At 39.8% G+C, this 24,582-nt stretch overlaps 1 protein-coding gene across 6 annotated transcripts in view; it reads right to left on the bottom strand.

The window, feature by feature from the left end:
- prrc2c (proline-rich coiled-coil 2C) overlaps positions 1 to 24,582 on the bottom strand; it is a 79,413-nt gene that overhangs the window by 27,015 nt on the left and 27,816 nt on the right. For 3 of the 6 annotated variants that reach the window (XM_041208522.1, XM_041208527.1, XM_041208526.1), the window contains exons 7-20: positions 23,600 to 23,661; positions 22,852 to 22,985; positions 22,680 to 22,770; positions 17,135 to 17,327; positions 16,331 to 16,417; positions 15,215 to 15,890; positions 13,106 to 13,278; positions 12,148 to 12,445; positions 11,160 to 11,370; positions 8,382 to 10,607; positions 5,895 to 6,100; positions 5,062 to 5,216; positions 2,997 to 3,414; positions 1,398 to 1,483 (exon numbers count right to left, since the gene is read on the bottom strand). In XM_041208522.1, coding sequence (XP_041064456.1) covers positions 1,398 to 1,483; positions 2,997 to 3,414; positions 5,062 to 5,216; positions 5,895 to 6,100; positions 8,382 to 10,607; positions 11,160 to 11,370; positions 12,148 to 12,445; positions 13,106 to 13,278; positions 15,215 to 15,890; positions 16,331 to 16,417; positions 17,135 to 17,327; positions 22,680 to 22,770; positions 22,852 to 22,985; positions 23,600 to 23,661 — 5,016 coding nt within the window. The remainder of the gene's footprint in view (positions 1 to 1,397; positions 1,484 to 2,996; positions 3,415 to 5,061; positions 5,217 to 5,894; positions 6,101 to 8,381; positions 10,608 to 11,159; positions 11,371 to 12,147; positions 12,446 to 13,105; positions 13,279 to 15,214; positions 15,891 to 16,330; positions 16,418 to 17,134; positions 17,328 to 22,679; positions 22,771 to 22,851; positions 22,986 to 23,599; positions 23,662 to 24,582) is intronic. The other 3 variants (XM_041208524.1, XM_041208525.1, XM_041208523.1) reach the window with 3 other exon arrangements.

Here is a 24,582-nt window from a genome sequence, read left to right as displayed (position 1 = left end):
CAGTGTAGCATGGAATATAAATCCAACATCGCTTTAAATGCTCGAATAAGTTTGGGATATGCGAAGTTGATTAAAATGTTGATGCAGTTACTTTCGCTTATGTTTGTTAAACGTTTAAATTTTAAGTGCAGAGAGAAGAGCTCTGTTCACGAGTGCAACCAGAGAAATGGTGCTCGCTTCTGACCAGGTGAACTGCAGTTTAAACCAGGCAGTTAAAATAAGGAATAAAAACAGAAAATGCTGGAAATACTCAATAGGTTAGCCAGCATCCGGAGTGCAAAGCAGTTAATGTTGGAGGTCAATGGCTTTCAGTCAGAACTGGAAAAAGTTCACGACATAACATGATTTAAGCATGGGGGGACAAGAAGAACAAAAGGAAAGGTCTGCCAAAGAGATTGAATGGGACAATGGTGCAAGGCAAAAGGAAATGGTACGTGAAAAGATGATCTGGAAGAGGTGTAAATAGGAATGGCAGAATTATCCCAAACAACAGCTAACCAAAAAATGGGTCAAATGGGGTTAACTGTAACTGTTGAAATCTGTGTGTCTGGAAGGCCGTAAGGTGCATAAGATTCTGTTGAGCTTCACTGGAACAGTGTAGAAGGCCAAGAAAAGAGAGGTGGGAGTGAATCAGAAAATTAAAATGACAGGTGACACCAAATGGGAATCATGCTGGCGGACTGAATAGAGACATTCTGCAAAGCTGTCAGCCAATCTGCATTTGGCCTTCACAATGTAGAGGAAACCTATCATAAGCAGCGAACACAGTGTATAAATTGAAAAAAGTACAAGTGAGTCACTGTTTCTCCTGGAAGGAATGTTTGGGATCTGGATGGTGAGAAAGGAGGTGGTGAAAGGGCAGGTGTTTGTGATGGTTCTGCTATTACTATTTACACCTCCTCTAGACCGATCTTGTCACATTACCATCTCCTTTTGCCTTGCACTGAACAGAACCTTATGCACCTTAAGGCCTTCCAGTCACTGAGTTCAACAGTGAGTTAACCCCATTTGACCCACTTTTTGATCAGCTGCTGTTTGGGATAATTCTGCCATTCCTATTTACGCCTCTTCCAGATCCATTGTATCACTGTACCATTTTCTTTTGCCTTGCACCATTATGCCACTTAATCTCCTCGCAGACCTTTCCTATTGTTCTTCTCGTCCCCCTGTACTCCCCCACCACCCCCTTTAACTGTTTCTCTATGGATGTTGCCGGACGAGTATTTCCAGCATTTGCTATTTTATTTCAGATTTCCAGAATTGGAAGTATTTTACTTTAGTAAAAATGAGGTGCTGCTTGTTCAGAAGTGATGCAATTCAACTCGGATTGCTGAAGCACCAAGAGTGGCATTTAAAAAAAAAATCCATCTTATCACTCTGCAAATAATTACACTTGCCTCAGGTGTTGGGGAAGATCCAAAAGAAGTCAAGGGCTTATTCCAAGCACTGACAGGTGGAGGCTGTGGAGGACTAATGGGTCCCACTACAAAAAGAAAAGCAGAATTAGTGTTTTTCCATTATACTCTATATCTTTTTTCATTCTCCTAAAGAAAACTTTTTTCACAATTTTCTTTTCTTCAGTTGTAAATGCATTAACAGACTTGCAATTGTTTTTTTCCTTCTAGTTGCAGCACCCTTTCCAGGTAAGCAGTTCCGCAGCCTCACTAACTGTTGTTTGAATTTGCTCCAATGTAATGCAGTCAAGCTTAAGTGATAAAAAAAATCCTTGGGATGCAAACCCAAATATTGTGATGAGAGGAAGATATGCACCTCTAGAGCTATTGGGATTCCAGTGACTTTAATCAAATTTACAAAAATAAACTGAAATTCTAACTGTTGAATCAATTTCTAGCATTAGCCATCATTAAGTAATGGCAGAGGCTTCTGTCTAATATTTTTATGAAAGGAATCTTTGTTCAAAAAAAGCATGTGGGAGATTCAATGCGAGTTGAGTGCAGAATAAGTTTTTGCAAGTGGTTGCAGATGAACTTTTACAGCCTGTAATCACATAGGATAATTAATGACGTTGCATATATATATATATTTGCAAAAAACACAACAATAATTGTTGAATACAAAAGCAAACGAATGTCAGACACAGATGAAGCATGAGCCAATTGGGACTCAGAGGCATGTCAGTCTAACCCTACCATAACTAACTGGTAGGCAGGTTTTCACCTTAGAAAGCCAGTCAGGATACAGAAAAGAATCTAGACCAGCCTTTACCTCAATGGACATTATCTAGTCCACTGAGAACTTTTAATAGAAAGAACTAATTCCAATGGTAACTGAGCCAGTAACTAGAAGGCATAAATTTAAGACTAAAAGAAGCAAAAGGGGCAGGGTTAGGAGAGATTTTCTTGCGCAAAGAAACAAATATTGGAAGCACAACCTATAAAGGCTTATTGAAAGAAAGCGGATTTTTTTCCTTTATTCTTTCATGAGATGTGAGCATCGCCGGTAAGGCCAGCATTTGTTGTCCACCACTAATTTCCCTTGAACTAATCTTGCTAGGTCATTTCAGAGGGCAGTTAAGAGTCAACCACATTGCTGTGGGTCTGGAGTCACATGTAGGCCAGACCAGGTAAGGATGGCAGATTTCTTTCCCTAAAGGGCATTAGTGAACCAGATGAGTTTTTATAACAATTGATGATAGCTTTCATCTAGGCTAGCTTTCTAGATTTATTAATTAAATTTAAATTCCACCAGCTGCCATGGTGGGATTTGAACCCGTCCCCATAACATTAGCCTGGGCCTCGGGATGAGTAGTCCAACAACATTACCACTATGCCACCATCTCCCCAGGATAAATATTTGAACAATATAAATTAAAGGATATGGAGAAAGGCAAGAAAATGAGGTCATAACATCTTTTTGAGAAAGCCAACAAAACAAAGAGCCTCCTGCAACTCTAAGTGGCACATGCAAAAATACACACAAAAAAAGGCAAGAAACAAAATAATGAATAGCATAAAGAAAACGTCGCTCATACTAACATTTTGTGGTGATATCAGAAAGGACAGCAGATGAGCTCATTTTGTTGTCCCACAGCTCTGCTTCTGATGTGCTTTGTGTCGGTGAAGGAGCCACTGCCTTGCCTGAAACTGAACACTCTGTGTTATTTCCTGATGCACAGCTTCCTCCTTGCACCTTGGATTGCTCTTGAGCTGTAATGGGAGTCTCAGTTGGAGATGCTGTTGGGGTAGCGACTGGAATTTGTGCTGGATCTTGAGTTGGAACTGTAGCAGTAGTCAGAGTCCCAGGCTGTTGCTGGGGTTGAACTTGCGACTGGACTGAAGTTGGTGTCTGCACTTGAGTTTGCTGGGCTGCCTGTTGCTGCTTTTTTGCAAATCGTGGAGGCAGCTTCGAATTCTGGCCTCTCCCCTTCTCATTCACATTCTTTTTGTTCCAGTTCTGCAAGAACAACCAAATGTATTATGAATAAGTTATCAACTTGCATACATGTAAAAATTCCATCAATGGAACTGTGTACGAACAATTAAAACATCAGCATGTAGCTGAGAAAACCATTCTATCAGTGCACAGAATTATAAATCTTTAAGCAAAATGTTATATAATGGACAGAGCTAATTTCAGATCAATCTTTCAGTGCTATATTTCAGCATGCAGAATTTTTGAGTTAACATTCAATACATGATACTAGATTATAAGTTTCTACACTGCACGCTGAATAACTAACTATCCAATGTTCATGCATGGAATTATGGAATTTTACTTAGTTTACTGATACTAAGTTTGGTTTTAAAATATAATACTTCATGAAAATGGTTTCAGCAGTTGTAGTTTCCATTTTATATTTCACTATGATTCAGAAAAATCACTACTGAATCCTGCAAAATAGTCCACAACATTGTTGATACCAATGGCATCGGCAGGGTATTACTTTGGACTGCAATTTAGTAAGGCTTCAAAGCAATATTATGTATCTGATGTAGTTTTTTTTTATAAATGGTAAATATTTCAATTACTGTACTGACATGTATGGAATGAACTGTTTTGTTCAAAAAGCTAAGATTTTTGAAGAAGCTGTGGCACACTTCCACAAAGTGGCCTGGGATTAATTTAAGAAAGCACCTGCATTTGTTAATTCACTTAAACAGTAACTTGGAAATATAAAATTTTCATTACATGGCTTAGATATGAAAAGTGTAATCTACACAGGATACTTGCCAGGTCAAATTTCAAAGCATTTTGAGTGGAATAAATGCAAACCAGAAAATAGTTGGGAATTAGCATTTCTAGTGAATTTCATAATTCCCACATATGGATAAGACTATAGCTTATTGCTCAACTCATTCATGAGATAGTATCGCTGGCAAGGACAGCATTTAGTGCACACCCCTAATCGTGCTCCAGGTAGTGATAAGCTGCTGTTTGAACTGCTGCAGTGCATGTAGTGTAGGTACACCCACAGTGCTATTAGGTAGGGAGTTCCAGGATTATGACCTAGCAATGATGAAGGAATGGCAATATATTTCAAGTCAGGTGCTGCATCCTTCTTAGTAGTAGAGAAGGTGGGTTTGGGAGGTGATACTGAAGCAGCCCTGGCAAGCTACAGAGATGCATCTTGTAGATAGTACACAGTGCAGCTCCGGTGTTGGTGGCAGTGAATGATTAAAGTGGTGGGTGGGGAACCAATCAACCAGGTTGCTTTATTCTAGATGGTGTTGAGCTTCTTGAGTGTTGTTGTGGCTACACTTATCCAGAGAAGTGTAGAGTATTCCATCACGCTCTTGACTTATGCCTCTGTAGATGGTGGACAGGATACGAGTCAATTGTCACAGAATACACGTCTTCTGACCTGCTCTTATAGCCATCATGCTAATGCAGCTAAGTTTCTACTCATCGATGAATCCCAGGGTGTTGATGGTGATAGATTTGAGAGTGGTAGTAATGCCATTTTATGTCAGTAATGGTTAAACTTTCTCTTGTTGCAAATGCTCATTGCCTGGCACTTGCATGGCATGAATGTTCATCCCTATGTATTCAAAAATGTAAATACTCTTCAAATCAAATCTGAATATTAATTTAGTCTGTCACCTGTACAACTTGCTCCTCCTTTTTTCTGCGCTCTTCATCTTGTAGACGTTTCTGTTGTTTCTTTGACACAACTTCAGTAAATCCATCATCAGTTGTGTTGCACTGTGAGTCTTCAACAGTTGTCACCTCTGGGTGATCATCAATGATCACCACACCTACAATGACAAATGGAATTGGCAACATAACCTTACATTTGCAACAGCAGACATTACTCTCCAGAATGTGAGAATAAAACATTGATAGCTCACCAAAACTGAGGAGCAAGAATTTGTTACACGCAAGAACAAAAACATTTTACATAGAAAAAGCAGAGAGATCTACTTGCACTGAAAAATAGAGAGGCTCCAAACCATATTATTATGTAACGAAGCCAGAGGCAGGGAAAATGTGAGTAGCCTGTCAGACCACTTCTTCATCCTAAACCAGTCACTGAGGGGTAACTCCCCGATGTTTCCTCCTTATGGAGAAATCACTGGCCATAAACTGATGCTCCTCCATGGTGGTACAGCCAAGATTAAAAATTCTGTAATCTGAGAGATTATAAACCCACACGCCCCCACTATGGCACCAACTGATCTTTAATTTGGATTCCCAATTTGGGTATTTGATAGCAGTCACCTTTAAAGGAAGATAAAAGGGTACTCTCATTATCTAAGATATATGTCTTTCCCTTGATCAATAAACCCATTATAATGAAGACAGTGAATTAAACTTATAAAAAGATATTTAGGAGATTGTTCATAAATAAGGAGCAATTAAGTCAGAATTGAATTTCTATTCGGGCTATTGAAACATAATCTAGAGTTAAATGCTGACAACAAATTAGTACTCACTAGCATAGTTATTCAAATCAAACTGTGACAGAGCATCAGGCTTCTCTTTTGGTTTCTTCGTTGATTTGGATTCTTCTCTTTTCTTTCCAGTTGCATCTTTAGTAGGCTTTGGAGCTGTGCCTGTGTTGCTACTTTCCCCTGGGTGATGAGCCATGTTACTGCTGGTGGGATCAATACCAATCATTGCTGTTCTCTCTTCAAAAGGCCTACATCACACAAACCATACAAACAAGAAACTAACCGCCATCCCCTAAAGATAAGACAGTGCAATACATGCCTCCCCACCCTGTAAAAGAGTGGAAAAATATATCATGCTGAAAAATACACTGGGTACAAAAACAATTCTACATCATGATTATCTTAAGCTGAGGATGCACCAATTAATTCTACAAATCCTTCATATCTGCCCTCTGCATTGCAAGGTCCACTGTTCAAGAAAGGCCCCTGATTGCCAAACCATTACCAGATTACTTCTTAAATTACCATTTTTGATTTGTGAAAGCTACATCTGTTAAAAACACAAAAATTCCATTTTCTAAAATAAAGGTGGCTCTTTCATTCCTTCCTCCCCACCAAACAACCTCAATCCTTTCTATGAACTTTGCGCTGAACAAAAAGTATGATGTTAGTGATAGAGATCAAATGTTTGCCTAGGTTAGGCACTCAAATGTTAGCATTAACAACTCCCAGTTCAAGTTAGATGCAAGGCAAATCTTAGCGGATTCCATTGAAACCATGTGCTTCAGTGCTTAAATACCCAGTGTTCATTTCAGACACCACCCAAGTTATAAAAGTGCAGACTTCAGTGATGCTGTCAGTGGCAAAATGCTAAGTAAAAGGTGGGCAAGAGTGACCCAGAGGGAATAACTGAAACCTATTCGAGCTTCTTTCTTTCTGGGTAAATACTACCAGTTCCTACTTCATCCAGTATTCATAGGACCTGATCTCCAAAACTTGATTATAAATCAACCCATTAAATTCTAAGAACTTGAGTAAAGTTCTTCTCACAAAAAAAAACAGAAGCTATATGAAGGAATCGCTAAGATCACAGAGGATATTATAAATATTGAAGAAGCACACCTGTGACAGTGCTGCTCTAACATCTGGAGCAGTATTTACTAGACAAACATACTGAATGCTACCTTAATGTGCACTTTTTAATAAAAGCAGGATTTTGAGCTCAAGGGGATATCTGTGCGGAAGAATGGAGCACTTCTCAATTTAGTCACTAGATAGCAATAATCACCTTCAACTGATGCACCAAAGAAAGCAGAGAAAAGCTCCTTCTACTCCACTCCAAACTCACAAGCATACTATTCCTATTTAATGGACATCACTCTCAACCAATCTTTCCATTGAAAGAGTCTTTACTTCCAGACTGCCATTACTCCAATGCTCTCCTGGCCAAGCTTCCATCTCACTTCCCATGGCTTTAAGCTCAAAAACTCCACTTCCTGCATCCTAATAACCAGTCCTGACCATTCATCAAATTCTGCCCTCATTGATGTGCATTGGCTCCTCATCCCCAACACCTCAGATTGAAAAGTTTTAACCCTCTTATTCATGGCCTGGCTCCTCCACATCTCTACAACTGCCTCCAACTGCAAGTTCCATGCCTAAACTCTCTATTCCTCTTTGGCCTCTTACACATCCTCCCTTCAACCCACCATTCATGCCATGCCTTCAGCTACCTAAGGCTTCACACAGATTTCTCTGCTAAACCCCACTGCATTCTCCTCGTCAAAATGCACCTCTTTTATCACCCCTCTCCTAATATATCCTTCCTTGGCCTAGTATCTGCTGTCTTAATAATGCCTCAAACTCTGAAATGTTCTATGCTTAAGGCTCTACATAAATGTAAGCAGCTGTTGCTGCCCACACACTTGGAATTGGATGGTGAACATGCATATTTGCCTCATATAGAGCCAATACTGCTTGAAGAAATCACTTTTGTGCATTTAAAACCACATCATCCAATTTCCCTCCCCAAATAATCTGCATATTTAATTTTGCTTGAGGAACATGCTGCAATTCCTGACAGCGATGAAAATGTAAAGTGCAAGGAAAAAACGAGCAGCTCAGTGAATATGAGGAAGATGGACAGTCTCTCTGTATCGATATTGCAACAAATTAATTGTTGCTAACTTTGGCAGTCTTAAAAGGAAAAAAAAAACAGCTCCTTACCAATTTTCACTAAGTTAAAGCATAGTCAATACTTTTGGTAAACAAGTAGCTAATTTAGGCAGATTAGGATTGTTTGCTCGTTAAGTACTTTGAAAAACATCGCTAGTCAGATTTCAAATTAAATATGAACTGTGGTTTAAGTACTTCAAGCTGTCAAAAACCACCCAAGACTGTGCCTTACTAATCAAATGGTTTGAACAGATTGTTCAAAAATTGAAATGGAAATGCCAAGTATGACACAGTCTATCCAGTTAAAGAAATACCCTTAGAACTACCAATAGGGAAAAATGCCTTTTCACCTACCCCCTTCTACCAGGCTTTGATGACAGTCCACTGCGTCTTTCGTTCTTACTCCCAGAATAATTTCTGTTCAGCTTGCTTGTTCCACTGTTGCTTCTACGATTCTGTCGATCTGCACCTGGACGCTGGCTAGAGAAACTTCTCTTTGCAGCATCCCTCTTCGGAAGGAGACCACTTTCTCCAGACTTTGTTGAAGCCTGCAAGTTGACATCCACCATTTTCTTTTCATCTCTTTCACGCCTTTCGTTGAAGTCACTGCTTTCAGAAGCAGTCTCCCATTCTTCGTTGGCCTGATCTGAAGAATTCTGATTGGATAAATCTGGAGACTTGCTCCCAGCCACATCTAGGGAGTGTGAGTGCTCCTGCACACTACCACTGGGGTTTACATTTGTCACTACAGTTGCAACAGTTTCATTCACTTTAGCTGCAGCTTCTCTCTCTCTCAAACGCCTGAATCTTGGTGGTTTGTCTTGTCTTGGTGGCCGTGTGGGTCTTTGCTTACGAAGTCGTTCCCGACTATGGTCAAATTTACGCTCTGATTTAACATGTCTCCTATCAAAAGGAAGCGTTTCAAAATGGTCCAGCTTTTTTGTTTCCCCATCATCTCTTCTGGAAGTCTCTAACCTTGGAGGCCACACTGAATTAGAAGGCCCTGGCTTCCTCAGTGGTGCAGATCTTGAACCACCACGGCCTCCAGCACCCCTACCACCTCCTCTAAACATTCCTCCCCTTCCACGTCTTGAGGGTTCACCTCTAGGAAGAAATCCAGGTTTCGGCTTGTCATCCTCTTTTAAGGGTGGCTTTTCAGCTGACCTGTTATCAACTTTAAAGTTACTTTCAGATCTAAAGGACTTTTGAATGGGTTTATTCTCTGGACGACCTTCTTTCTTCAGGCGTTTCCCTTTAGCTGGATTTTCTTTGTCAGAAATTGTATCACTTGCACTTTCATGAGCTTCAGTGTCAGAATCTGTTTCAGAGCCATGTTGTCTGCGGCGTTTAGGAATCTCTTCAAAATCAGAGCTTTCACTTCGAGTTTCACTTTCTTCCCTTTGCCTAAATGAAGGTACACTTGTCACATGCTCTGACCTCTGCCTTGGCTCCCGGTAACGAGGGTACTCTCTGCTGCGGCCTCTTCCTCCACGTCCACGGCCATTATAGGAGCCTCTAAAGCTGCGCCCTCGAGAATAAAATTCTCCACGGCCTCTTCCCCTATATCCCTGGTCAGGAAACCAGTCACGTTGCTCCCTAACTTCTTTCCGATAGTTACGTGGGGGTAAACCAGGATCCCGCCTGACAGGAAATCTGTTATCAATACGCTGCCTATCTGAGATCTGATTCTTAGCATGTGGTTTCTCTTGCTTCTCATCTTTTGGTGCTGGGGCTGAAGTAGCTTGATTGCTTATAGTTTTGCTAACTCCCGTGACTGGTGGATGTGTCTCACTTTTATCTATTAATGGCTTTACATCCTGGCATGCCTTTTTAACTATTGGCGCAGAATTGTCAGGAAGAGACTTTTCAGATTCGGGTTTGTTGATGTTTTTGATTGACTGAGATGGTTCTTTCTTTTCAGTTTTTGCAACTTTATTACCTTTGATTGGAATGGAATGACGTTCCTCTTTTTCCTTTCTTTGTTCACGTTCTTCTTTCATATCTCTTAGCACAGGCTTTTTGATTGGGCCAGAACGTCGCACTGGCCTCATGTAGCCTTCATCTCTCCTACTAGATCCTGGTCTAGGACCCCAACGTGTATCATACCTGGACTCTCTTCTAAATTGCTTTTCATTCTTCATTCCCTCAAATGGTTTGTTTTCTTTTTTTGATTTTTCTTCTGGCTTGTCTTGCTGATCTTTTGTTTCAGTAGACCGATTTTGTATTTTAATTACAACTGGGAGAGAATCACCCTTCTGATCCTCCAACTTCAGTGAATGGTTTGACCCATGGGATAGACTTCTCTTTAAGACTGTTCGAGTTTCTGCCTGTAAGACAGGTTCCTCCTGTGAGCCCCGTGTCACAGCCGAATCTACAGATTCCAAGTTCACAGTGTCAGCCACTTTGTCTGTGTGAACAGGCTGAATATCTTCCAGTGATTTGCTTGTAAACTTTCCCTTTTCTTCATCTGTCTTTTCCCTGAAAAGTTCCTGGTTCAACAGATTCAAATGTGGTGATAATTGTCTCTTTTCTGTTGAGTAACCAGATGTCTTTCTCTCTTGTTCAATAGTCACCTCAGACCTATAGATATAACAAAACAATTAAACATCAGTGTTTAGGAGTGTCAACACATGTCAGAACAGTGGAACACATATGTTCACCGTAACCCTTCACCACAAGGTCAGCAATTACATCTGTCACTGAAGCACTGCCTCAATTTCTCAGCACATAACCAACTCATGATTTCAATAATGCAGGCTTCCTGCTACACCCTGACTGGTCTGCATGGCCCTTGCTCAGCAAGTGAGCCTACAGAGCACTGGCAAGCTATCTGAATATGACAGCGAATCCAACTGAACCCCATCTTGTATTCATCCGGTATCCACACAAAATATCCAGCAGAACAACAATTAGGAGCCAATAGCCAGATAGATTTTTTATCTTCCTCTCTCCACATTTCCTATCCTGAGAAAGCACTAGATCAAATAATAACAACTTTATTGTGAGTCTGGCTAAGATGAATAAATTTAGCACAGGCCACAGAATGAACCCAGACTTGTAAGGAACAGGAGTTTTTGAAACAAAATAACTCTTCAAATCTGATCTTTACAGGAGTCATGCCATAAAACCCACCTTGAATCTTTCGATTCTTCCACTATTACTGGAGGGGTAGTAGCTTGCTGTGGTTCTGTATGAGGATAAGGTTCTGAGTTCCACACCATTCGAGGCTCTGTGGACTGAATAGTATGATCCCTGGCTGGTCGTGACAGATGGTCAAATGATTCAGACCCTGAACCAGAATTATCCATCTGATCTCTTCTCATTAGTTTTGTTGGCATCATACCTATTAGGCACAAGACAGAAGTAATGATTTGCAAACAGATTTCCGCAGCAGTAGCTTGATGTGTGAAAAGGGTACTGACAGACCTTTAGGATCCCCCTAAAGGTTAGAATAAAGATTTTTTGAGCAAAATGGAAGTAAAACCAGATATTAAAAATCAATACTTAGGACATGAAAAACATTAACTTAATCTTATTAAACATCAAACAAGCCTTATTTTGAAAGTCTTAAATTCACATTCTGTAGCCTGCAGATGCTTCATGTTGAATGTGAGAAACCTGCATTCTATTTCGAAACCGTAAAACTTTGATACTGAAGTACTGATGCACAACGTGCCTTAATGGGCATCGTCAGCACTAGAAAACTCAGTTCTCTTGAAAATGGTAAGTTTGTGACTGATTGGTTAACTCTTATATAACATTTTTCTGCTAATGACTTTAATTATCTGGAAAAAAAAATGCAGGGCCACAACAAAAAGATACGGGAGCGGGACTAGTTGAGTTACTCTTGGAGAGCCGGCACAGACACGATGGGCTGAATGACTTCCTTCTGTGTTGTAACCACTTACTGGTTCTACACAGTTAGTGTTGTTACCGGCTCAACACTTAAATCACAGACGCTGTGCATTAAGCGAAGCTTAATCTTGTTTGCTTCAAGTCCACACGTTCATTTTTCCAGCATGGTTCGCTGCAGCAGGTGCACTAAAAGAGTAAACTATGGCCACAGTAATGTTCAAGATAAAAATATCTCATCAAAAAAAGCTACTTCTAATTTACCAACCAGGGTGCATCTGTGTCATGTCCATTGGTGGTCTTCCAGACATCATACGTGGATCCATGTAGGACTGCATCATAATCCAACGTGGATCAAATCCCATGGAAGCCAAGTGCTGGTGATGAGGTGGGGCTAGGGGAGTCTGGTATAAGGGCCTGTGCTGTGGTGGAGGCACCGGTGTTCCAGATGGCTGAGGCTGGGCCTGGGCTTGGGTTTGAGGCTGGGCTGGAGTTTGGGGCTGCGTTTGTTGCTGATGAACGCCTGGCGGTTGCTGCTGCCATTGCTGTTGCTTCATCATCTGTTCCTAAAAAGAACACACTTAATTAACAAAAGATTTCATTGTATAGATGGTTACAATGCATTAGAAGTGTTTTAGTTGCAGAAGACAGTACTATTTATAAATATATTAAAATTAACAGGTGTACAATATTCTCCATTTTTTTTTGGTGTTTGAATCAAAAACCTCTAAGTTCAGGTACAGCACAGCCAGAATAATGCGTCATTTACCCAGCCCAAACTCAAAAATGGATCTCCTGCAGCAGTAGTGCGAGTTTTCCACTTCACAGATTAGGCACCCTTATTGGGCAAATCAAATTGCCTATTTCATGATGAACCAGCATAACTTTATGTCATAGACTCTAGCATAAAATAGTTACTAAATCAATAATCAATAACTTGGAAATGAGTTCAGACCCCAGAATTCAAAGACAAATTGAGACTTACTTGCAAGGAAGCTTCAAGAGCCTTACAACCAACAGTTTTGGTTTGTGCTAGGTTCAAACTCTGGTTCTAGATCAAAAGGCCATTATGTTAATACATGGCACTCACAAGTCCCTTGATTTAACAGGTGCTGATTAACTGTGTTAAGACTTAAAAAAAATTACATCAATGTTGTCTGTTGCACAGGTCCACCTTTGAACCAATTCAGCAACCTCTTAGCCCAAGGTGCTGGCCTATTTCCTACCTGTTGTCGCTGGAATCGAGGTGGCAATGACTTCTGAAACTGCTTTGAGTAACCGGTGGGAACAGCAGGCCGTGTTTGGGACCCCAAATCACCATCGATGTCATTTGGTGTTTGAGCAACCTCCTTCTCGTTGAAAGTACTGTCCAGTTGAACGACAGGCTGAGAAGCATCATCTGTCAATATAGAAATTCAAGTTTGTTGCTCATTTTCTGCATAGTAACAATACCATGCCTGGAAATAACAAAGCTAACTATCTTTATAAGATGAATAGACACTAAGTACGGATTAACTTTGAAACTGCAAATAGAATGAAGTAAATTCCAACTAGCAGATGGTGATTAGAACACTGTACTCTGTTCTACTCAAGAGGCCAAAACCAATCCTTTTTTAAGAACAAGCACTCGTTTTGCAGTCTTCACTTTAAGTGCATACTATTCTTGTATAGACAAAAGGAGATACACTTTATACAAAATGCAAAGCATGTAACTCCTCTATAGAATACACCTGCTCAGGTAAACAACTATGGACAGCCTGTAAAGTAATTGCTAAAATATTGCAGCTAAGTATAGAACTGTTGTATAGTGTAACATATGTAATGACTTTAATATAATGAAATGTCCAAGGCGCTTCACAGGAATATCATGGAACAAAACTTGACACTAAGTCACATAGAAGGATAGTAGAACAGATGTCTCAAAGTCTGATTAAATAGGTACATTTTAACAAGTGTCTTAAAGGAAGAGAGGTAGGGAGGCAGGGGTGTTTAGGAAGGGAATTCCAGAGCTTAGGGCCTAGGCAGCTGAAAGCATGGTGGAGCACCAATGCTGAAGTGATTAAAATCTGGGATGTGCAAGAGGCCTGAATTGGAGGAATGCAACAATCTTGGCCGTTCACTGCTACGCAAATGGAGAACACAAGTCCAGAAGTCAACTGGGAACAAAAACACAGGAAACAAACAGGAAAATAAAATAAAGCATCACAGCTTCAACATGTAGCAGGATCAGCACAAAAAATATACAGCAAACATGCCAGGTCAGAAAATCACAGTGGTAACGAGCATTCTGACTCAAATACTGGGCTATGCTATAAAACCTCTACAGATCCATGCCTGACAGGTTCTCAAGAAGCAGCTAAGGAAAGCTGCCAAAGCATTCAGCCCATCATAACCAAGAGGTGCAGTGATACTAAACATCAGCTCATTAGCATTCATCATTACAAAGTGGACAAGGGCATCTCTGACCAGATTTACATTGAAGAGAAAGGATGTAGGACCTCCCTGCAGGAAAAAAAGCAAACTGGAGATGCTACTCTTGGTAGCCAGGGGCACTGGTGCTGGTCTAGCAGCAGGCCACAAAGTTTCCTTTCAATTGCAGAAACATTAGGTCTCACATGCAAGATATATCCCAATTAAATTAAATATATGGCCCCACTACACAACACACTTTCATCCTGTCCATACCTAAACAAAGAACTCTGCAAACCTCCAAGTAAAAGAGATGGAAGGGAAAGGGATAGAAGAAAAACAACAATTCCAGCTACATTTTTGGAAATGGATAATGATTAAACCCAACACATCTCAAAAGAACCTCAAATTCCCCTGATAATGAACTGCTTACTTTCCTCAGAAAGTCAATAAACCCTGTCTTGATCTCTTCAATGCACAACCCCAGCAGCAAATGTCTAACTATCGGGATACTAAATATACCAACGTTTGTGTCTGCAAATACAGGAAATAAAATTTCTTACTGGATCAAATACATAATCTATATAGAATTCTGAAAACATTTAAATGAGTTCTGGGGAAAAAAATCTGTATGCATTACATATAAAAATAAAATAGTTCTCAAACTACAAGAGTGATTTATGCTTTGTTGTTAAATTGAAATTGTTTTAAAACTTATTCCCTACTTTTAAATTTTGAGTACAGCTAAGCTTTGTACTACTCCAGTATATCATATTCCTGATTACAGCTGGCAGTGAACTACTAAAGTTGAAACATGGCTGAAATAAAACCTGAAGTTAGAATCCAAACCCTCTGCAGAGAATAATCCATAACATGATTTTTTTAAATAAATGAAATACCTGCATCAGATTTAATACTGTTCTTACCTTCTGCTTTTTGGAATTTGAAATCATCAAACTCGCTCTGTGGTTCTTCCTCGCTCTTTTCCACCTCCTGCTCATTTTCGTTTTCATTTTCCTTCTCCTTTTCCAGTTCTTGTTTTTGCTCCTGTTCTAGCTCTTCCCCATTTTCCTTTTCTTGTTCTTTCGCCTTCTCCTCTTCTTGTCCTTGTTGTTTCTCCTCTTCTTTCTCCTTCTCCTGTTCTTTTTCCATTTCCTCTGGCTGTTCCTTCACAATTTCCTGTTCTTGTTCCTTCTCCTGTTCTTTCTCAGTTTCTTTCTTTTCTTTTTCATTCTCATTTTCTTTCTCCTTTGCTTTTTCATTCTCATTTCCCTTTGCATTTTCCTTCTCTATTTCCTTGATGTTTTCTCTCTCGTTTCCCTTTGCCTTTTCCTTCTCTTTTGCTTTTTCCTTTCTCTCTTTTGACTGAGTTCCATACTTTTCGTCAAGTTTCTTCAACTTTTCTGCGCAGGCTGCCAAACGTTGCTCCTCCATGCGTCGCTCTTCTTCCTCACGCCGTTTTCTAGCTCTTTCAACAGCTGCTGAAACATCAGACATTGATGGTTTCCTTCTTTGTCTCCAAGCTTCATCACCTTCACTTGGTAATAAAGGTTTGGTAGTAGCATATTTTCCAGGTCCAATCTGACGATTTGGAGGTGGGTGCTGTGATTTTATTGAAAAGGAAAATGAAGAATTGGTCAATTAAGTTGTTAACCAAGTATCTAAAATTGACCTAATTACCAAAAGATCTTGCTATACTAAATAAAGGCATGACATAGCATTAACTTGATTTTAATAAACACCTCATTACTCTTATATAAAAACAAAAAAACTGCGGATGCTGGAAATCCAAAACAAAAACAGAATTACCTGGAAAAACTCAGCAGGTCTGGCAGCATCGGTGGAGAAGAAAAGAGTTGACGTTTTGAGTCCTCATGACCCTTCGACAGAACTTCAAGTTCTGTCGAAGGGTCATGAGGACTCGAAACGTCAACTCTTTTCTTCTCCACCGATGCTGCCAGACCTGCTGAGTTTTTCCAGGTAATTCTGTTTTTGTTTCCTCATTACTCTTTCCTGAACTATTCTTTTGATGTTTAAATTACCTGGGAAGCTGGTTTCTGATTAACAGAAACACTTCCTAGTCCACGCAATTCACGTGCCACAGGTTGCACTGATGTCCGTCCCAAATCCTAAAGTGTAAACAAATATCAGCCTTTTATTCGAAATTTTACACACCAAAACAATTGCAATTAAACCTGGTCAACTCCCAATTATTTATACATAGCTGAAAGGAAGCACTAGATCAGATGTTTTACCAGAATTGCAATGAATTTTAGGACTAAGATTGGGTATTTGCATTAGATATTAAACAATTACACGTGGGATTATGCATGCCAGTTACATTTATTCCACAAACCCTCCAATTTATTTAAAGGGAAAATTCGGGATATATTCTCATTCACTAAAATGTCCTTAGCCCTGCCTTGTGGTTAGAGTATAAGTTACAATCCAAATTCAGAGGTCCTTTGGGGAGGCCACAATCAAAGAGGAAAATAAATTTCCTTTAGATTCATAACAGTACTCTCCTTAGATTTTACAGTAGAAGTTCCATTCATCACACTGAAGAGTAATATGAAGTGTGCCTATAAAGGAGATTGACAAAATAACCAAAGCAACAAAGTCAAAGTTGTTGGACTAATTTTATAAGTGGGGGCACATTCTATCATTGACCATCAGCACTTGGCTACTTCAACAACGTCATGTCCAATGAAGTGTACTTGGCTGTAAGGGATTTCATGGAGTTGTGAAAGGCACTATATAAATCAAGTTTTTCTTTCTAAAGAGGGTTCCATTGTTAACATACCAAAAAAGTGTCACTGTCAATGAAATCAAAACTGAGAGCCTACCTGACGATCAGTCTGTAGGCCTCTGGTGGAAGAGCTCTTGTTTGGTGACTGTGGAGCTGCCTGCAATACTGCACTCTCATCTGATGAACCTTTATTGCTGGGACACTCATTGATTTCTTTTTGGCCATCAGAACTCTCTGAAGTTTTTGATCCAAGGCGTTCAGCTTTACTGATTTGCTCACCCCTGTCACCACTCAAAAGAAATTGAAACAGTGAACTTCAGCACTCTCCAAAACAAGACACCCCAACAATCTAAAGTCATGTGGCTATTTCATATCCATACATTCCCCTCCAGTTGTACTTCTGTTCAATTCCAAATATTGGTAACAGCATATTGATTGTAAACCAAGACAAATTTTGAATGTAAAGGAGTGCACCCCTGTGAAGCTTGCCCATATTATTCCTCATTGAAAATAAAGGAAAAATAATTCCAAAATAAAATGCTGAACTGAAAATTAGCCAATTCCAGTGGGATAAATGAGGTCCAACGCAGATTAACTGGTTGGAAAAAAGAATAGGTGGGGGTGGGGGCGGTGCGGAGATGATGTCAAACTACAGATCAACAGTTGGAGATAATAAAATACAAGATTGATATGAGACAAATTAACATTTCACTTGAACTAGGGATGATGGGTAACATGCAAGACAATGATGCTAAGGATAAGTAGTGATGCCAATGTAAAAGTGAGGTTTAAAAAGCTAGTAATACATACATATATATGGGAAGTAAGATGGTGGAGAACTATGAAGGGTAGCAAGTTTTTATAAGCATTTAAGATAAGAAATTAAAGATAAAATAGTTGAGGTATATGAAATTATTTTATAGCAAATATTTCTTCAGAGTATTAACCCGTTATCCAATTTCTGTTGTATAACCAGTATTATGGATGGTTTTGAAGTCAATGGGAGCATAACTTGAGAGCGCATAGGATGTGAGACAAACAAATCTTCATGGTAATACAAGATACTGTCTGGTGTGCTGGGATTAGATTACTGATTATCAGGCAATCAGCATTGGTTCCACAGGGCTAGAAAAGACAAAAGTAACACTTGTGTTTTTTAAAGGCAGCAAAACCAGCCTAGGCAACTATGAGCTCTCAGACATAGAAGCATAGGAACAGGAGTAGGCCATTCAGCCTGTCAAGCCTATTCCACCGTTTAATCAGACCATGGCTGTTCATCCACCTCAACACCATTTTCCCACTCTATCTCCATATTCCTTGATGTCATTAGTCTCCAGAAATCTATCGATTTCTGTTTTGAACATGTTCAATGATTGAGCTTCCACAGCCTTCTGGGGTACAGAGTTCCAAAGATTTGCCACCCTCAGTGAAGAAATTCCTCATCTCAGTCTTAAATGGCCCACCTCTTATCCTGAGATTATATCCCCTGGTTTTAGGCTCTTCAGTTTATCTAAATCCACCCTGTCATGCCCTGTAAGAATTCTGTAAGATTCAATGAGGTCGCTCCTCATTCTTCGAAATTCTAGGGAATACAGATTCACTAGCCCCAATCTCTCCTCATAAAACAATCCCGCCATCCCACGGATTAATCTGGTGAACTTCCGTTGCACTTCCTCTATGGCAAGTATACCGCTTCTTAGATAAGGAGTACACAGTACTCCAGGTGAGGTCTCCCCAAGGCCCTATACAACTGCAGCAAGACATCTTTATTTCTGTACTCAAATCCCCTTGGGATGAAGGTCAACATACCATTTGCCTTCCTAATTGTTTGCTACACCTGTCATCCTAACTTTTGGTGACTCATGAGCAAGGACACCAAGGTCCCCTGAACACCCGCACTTCCCAACCTCTCACCATTTAAGAAATATTCTACCGTTGTTTTTTCTACCAAATTGAATAACTTCACACTCACATTATATTCCATCTGCCATCTTTTAGCCCATTCACTTAGCCTGCCCAAATCCTCTTGAAGACCAATAAATTAAAATTGAATGTACTTATACAGCAAATGGATTAAGAAACAGTTTGCACGGGTTTAGGAGATAATCTTGACCAACAAATACCAACTATAGAGGATGTTACGGAAAAAAAAGTGCCATTCTTTATGATGTAGCCTATTTAACCTTTCAGAAACCTTTAGACAAGGTTTCACAAGCTCACTAAATAAATTACACATCACAAAAATACAAGATAGAATCACGTCACAAAATGCATTCTCAATTTAGAAAGGATACACAAAAAAGCAGGAAGATGGACTTCAAGCAAAAAGGGAAAATTGAATGGAGAAGGTTAAACTTTACGGTTTAGAAAAGGTGGTTCTTAAATGCATAAAGTATTAAAACCCTGAAATTACTGTTGGCAGTATCAGCAATAAATGCTCAATATATCTGTTAACGTCCTTGTTAGAATTGAAGATAGAAGAATGCCCTAAGTTATCCGCTAATACTGCCAACAATAATTTGTGGGTTTAAATATTAAAATAAGATACCCTCACAACTTCAAAGTAGGACCAGAACAGAACAAAAATCCCAGGAGATTGAGGAAAAGTTTAAACAGGTTAAGAAGGAAATTGATGGGCTGAATAGGGAATGAGGAATGATAGCTTGGCGGTAATGTTACTGGAATAGTAATCCAGAGGCCCCAACTGTTATGAATGCTGGATTTCACAAGACGTTATGTTTTAAAATGTCTCCTTTAACTTAACAGAAGGTTCTGAAAAGGGGGATGGTGAGGTCATACTTAACACCTCTGCTTCGAGAGAGGCCCATGTGATCTGGTTGCCAAGGGGAAAGAAACTCAAATAGAAACCTATTGAAATAGAAGTGAAAAATTTCACACCTGGAACAGGTTGATTTTAGTCTGTTTGTTACAGTAGAAGTCTTAAGCGTGAAATCTTGTCCTTTAGTAATTTCTGTAAGTCATTGGAAAATTCATCTTTTTAAAAAAAGTTACTGGCCTCCATGAGGATCGTGATATAATGCTCTGGAGGCACAAGTTCAAATCCCATCATGGTAGCTGGGGGAACTTAAATTCAATCAATGAATAAATCTGGAATAAAAAGCTAGACCCATTAACGATCATGAAACTACTGGATTGTCGTAAAAATCCACCTGGTTCACTAATGTCCCTCAGAGAAGAGAACCTGCTTTTCTTAACTGATCTGGCTACATGTGACTTCAGGCCGCCAATAATGTTAACTGCTTCATGGCCCTCTGAAATGGCCTTGCACACCACTCAAAAATCATAAAACTGGATAGATGACCTGGCATTGACCTAAACAAGGGTACGCTTAGTACAGTTGACCCTGCAAATATCCCACAGAATCACAGAATTGTTACAGCGCAGAAGGAGGCCATTTGTCCTGTTATGTCTGGACCAGCTCTCTGAATGAGCAACTCACCTAGTACTATTCCCCTGCCTTCTACCTGCAGTTGAAAAGGGAGAAGGTTCAGTTTAACTCTCTTTTGAAAGCTTCAATTGGAACTGCCTCAGGCAGAGCATTCCAAACCCTAACCATTAGCTGCATAGAAAAGTTTCTCCTATAACTTTTGCTCCTTTTACTATTTACTTTAAATATGTACTTCTCAATCCTTTCACGAATGGGAACAATTTCTTCCTATCTACCCTGTCCAGACACCTCATGATTTTGAATACCCCTATCAAATCTCCTCTCAGCTATCTTTTCTCTAAGGAAAACAGTCCTAAAGACGCCAATCCATCTTCATAGCTGAAGTTCCTCATCCCTGGAGCCCACCCTAATGTCTTCACATCCTTTCTAAAGTACAGTGCCCAGAACTCTAGCTGAGGCCATACTTGTGACTTATACAAATTCAACATAACCTCCTTGTTCTTGAACTCCATGCCCCTATTAATAAAGCTCAGTGTACTGTTTGCTTTATTAACTGCTCTCTCCATACAGCCATAGAAAAGTTACGGCACAGAAGGGAGATTCAGCCATCAAGTCCGCACTGGCCATAAAAAGAGAAAAAAGCTAGCCGCTCATTTTTAATCCCACTTTCCGGAACCTGGTCTAATAGCCTGTCCTGCCACCTTCAATGACTTATGCACATATACACCCAGGTCCCTCTGCTCCTGCACCTTAGAGTTGCACTCTTTACTTTACAATGTCTCTCCATGTTCTTCCTACCAAAATGAATCGCTTCATATTTCTTTACATTGAACTTCATCTGCCACCTGTCTACCCATTACACCAATTTGCCCATGTCCCTTTGAAGTTCTACACTATCGTTCTCACAGTTCACAATGCTTCCGAGCTTCATGTCCTCCGCAAACTTTGAAATTGTGCCTTGCTTACCAAGGTCTAGGTCATTAACATATATCAGGAAAATCAAGGGTCCCAAACACTGACCCCCGGGGAGCTCTGCTCCAAACCTTCCTCAGCACAAAAAACTTCTACGAACATCTTTCTCACAAACATCTGGGGACTTGTTCCAAAACTGAGAGAGCTGCCCCACAAACTAGTCACGCAGTAGCCTGATATATTAATAACCTCTGAGTCATAGCTTGCAGACAGCGTTTGAGATTCCTCTATCACCATCCCTGGGAACCCATGGATGTTAGCATATAAGTTAACTTTTGAAGCCTCAAAAAAAAAACCCTCCAAAAACAGGGGTCGATTTATACGCCAAGTATAAAAGTGAACTACCAACCTTGGTGTGGGTGGTCACTGCCTTTGTTGCTCACCATGCGGGGTCTGATCACTGTTGGGTGTGTCTAAAACTCCCACACATCTTCGCAATATTGCCTGTATCACCTGTTTGATCCTTCCCACCTAGTTATATCAAAACATCCAATTGTGGGGGAAAAAAATTGAGGCCGACTACTAATGCGAGTATAGCATGTCATGGCTGAAAAGGGAGGGTCGGCTTATATGCCAAAGTATATGCAAAAACATGATTTTTGGGGCTGAAAACAGGTGTTGTCTTATAAGCGTATGCCCTGTCCCATAGGTAGGAGACCTGCGCAAAGTGACAGGGCGATATACAGACAGAAGGATCAGGCCCTGGGATTCCTCAGTATTGACTCTAGATCCCATGAAATCTTGTGGAATCAGGTCAAACATGGACAAGGAAACCTGACTACCACTTACCACCCTCCATCAATGTCCTATTAGTAGAGATGAAATTTCAAGTAAGTGATACACCTCAATTGGTGTTAACTGTTGGAACTGGATTATGTTAAGGCAAAGGCATAAAAAAAATACACTGGTTTTGAAACAGTCATCTAGATGTTTACACAAGTAAAATGTTGAAAGAAAGCCTGAAATGTAATTAACTAACAGGTAGGCTTGCACGCCTCTGCAGTGGGGCTGAAGTTTTGCTAGTGGTGACCAACCTAGTACTTTCAAAACCAGGAAAATGTCTGCAAAAGTATTCAAATTTAAACATTAGTCAAGGACCAGAACTTTGGAAGTCAATGACTGCACAATTAGACATACCAGGAACAGGGGACAACTTATTAAAAAATGCTCTAACTCGTAATATAATATAAGTCAATGTCGAGCCAACAGATTTTATAGCTTTGAAGATTAGACAACACATCACTTAAAAATTAAACCATACCTGCTTTCATCATCTTCTTTCTGCATGGATGCTCCCTCATCCTCATCACTAAAATTTAGTTTCTCTGTATAATCCACCTCAGACTGTGCTCCTGAAATGCAAGAAACATTCAATTGAATGCCTCCGTTTGAGTTTTTGTTGAAAATTGGACTCTAACATTTTTCCATTTTACCTGCCCAGCCATCATCAGTTTCTGTGTCCAGGTTATCGAGCTCCTTCAATTCATTTGCGCTAATAATGGAAGGTCGCTCATGAAGGTCAAGACACCATTGAGAATGCTGTTGCCTCAAGGAACTACTTTGGTTCCTAACCAGTATTGGAAAGGATTAGGAGAAAGAAAACGTTAGTAGAAAATACAGACTAGTTGGGAAAAAAAATTGATTAGGGAGGCCTAACATTTAGGAATATCATTGCAATCTCAGCCATAAAGACAGAACACAGAAATGAAAACTCAAGAGCATAAAGTGAGGGGGGCGGGGGAAGAGAAAACAAAAGGTGTAGAAATGTTTCAAATACAAAATAAGCAAGAAAGTTAAGCATTTGTCAAGGGCCCAACATAAAAGGTTATATGGTATTCAGTTGTGTACAACCTGGAGATAAGGTGGCATCCACTAAAAGTAGACCCTTATTCAAACTTAATTTCAACTGGATGCCATTTTTGTGAGGGTACCTTTTACAAATTAAAAACACACATCAGAACTTCAATTCCAATAGTGTTTTATTTCAGATATGTACAAAGAGACAATAAAGTTGTCTGCACTAAATTAATTGACTTAAAAGCGATTTTTGAAGACAAACAAAAACATGCATCAATCCGTGGAAGCATGAAACAACTTGTGTTGCAAGCTATGGCAGGCATCCGAATAATCTGTGGTATACATCGCTTGAGCGTTAATGTTCAGAACTCATAGTATACTTACTTGGTACTTGGTGCTGGATATGGTAGCCGATGTGGAAACTGTATTTTAGATGTGTGAGACATCTGAAAATTGTCAGAGAAAAGGCACATAAGTGATCCACTGCTTTGATTTATAAATTAATAGGTTAGATAGGAAAATTACTTTTCTCTTCAAATTGTTTCATTTGAATTTTAAATTCCTATGGCATTCACTTGCGCTTGCCTTTATAAATTGGGACCTTATTGCTTTAGGTGTACTTGCTGAGTAGCACACAGCTTTAAGTATGGATTTCAAGTACAAGTTGCATTTATGTAGTGTCTTGAACTTGGTAAAATGTCTCAAGATACTTCAGAGGATTGCAATCAGACAAAAACTGAACTGGAAACTACATTAGTATGAGGACCAAGAGCTTGGCAAAGAAGTTGGTTTTAAGCAGCGTCTTAAAGCAGGAGAGAGAGGGGCGGAGAGGTTGAGAGAGGGAATTCCAGAGCTTACGACCTAGACATCTAAATACACACTTGATAGGGGTTCGTTTCAAGTAACAGTGAAGGCAAAATTATGAAGGTGTTCACGGTCTGCATCAGCTTCGAATAGAGTCTCAGAAAAGACAGCTGACCTACTGTTTTTTAAAAAATTCAGCACCTCACTACTGCTTCTTCTGTCACCGGAGCCAGTTTCTCCTTATTAACTCTCTCAAAACCTTTCACGAAATTGAACATCTCCATCAAATCTCCTCTTAACCCTCTCTGCTCTAAGCAAAGCAATCCCAGCTTCCGCACTCCCTACTCATAATTGAAGTCCCTCATTCCTGGTATTACTTTTTGCTCAAGTTTGAGCAGCTGGAGGTGCTTCCCATGCACGTGGTTTTCCAGGTCACATGAAACATCCTGAAGTTCCCACATGATACAGGAATTGCAAGCACATCAAAAGAGCTTTAAAACATTTTAAGGATGTGAAAGGTGTTATATAAATGCAAGTTTACTCTATTTTCTTTTATTCTTGTA

The sequence above is a fragment of the Carcharodon carcharias genome, chromosome 16 (genome assembly GCF_017639515.1).
Source record: "Carcharodon carcharias isolate sCarCar2 chromosome 16, sCarCar2.pri, whole genome shotgun sequence".
In the NCBI taxonomy this organism is placed as follows: Eukaryota; Metazoa; Chordata; class Chondrichthyes; order Lamniformes; family Lamnidae; genus Carcharodon; species Carcharodon carcharias.
Note: the sequence above shows the minus strand (reverse complement) of the source record. Positions and strands in the feature narration are given on the sequence as shown.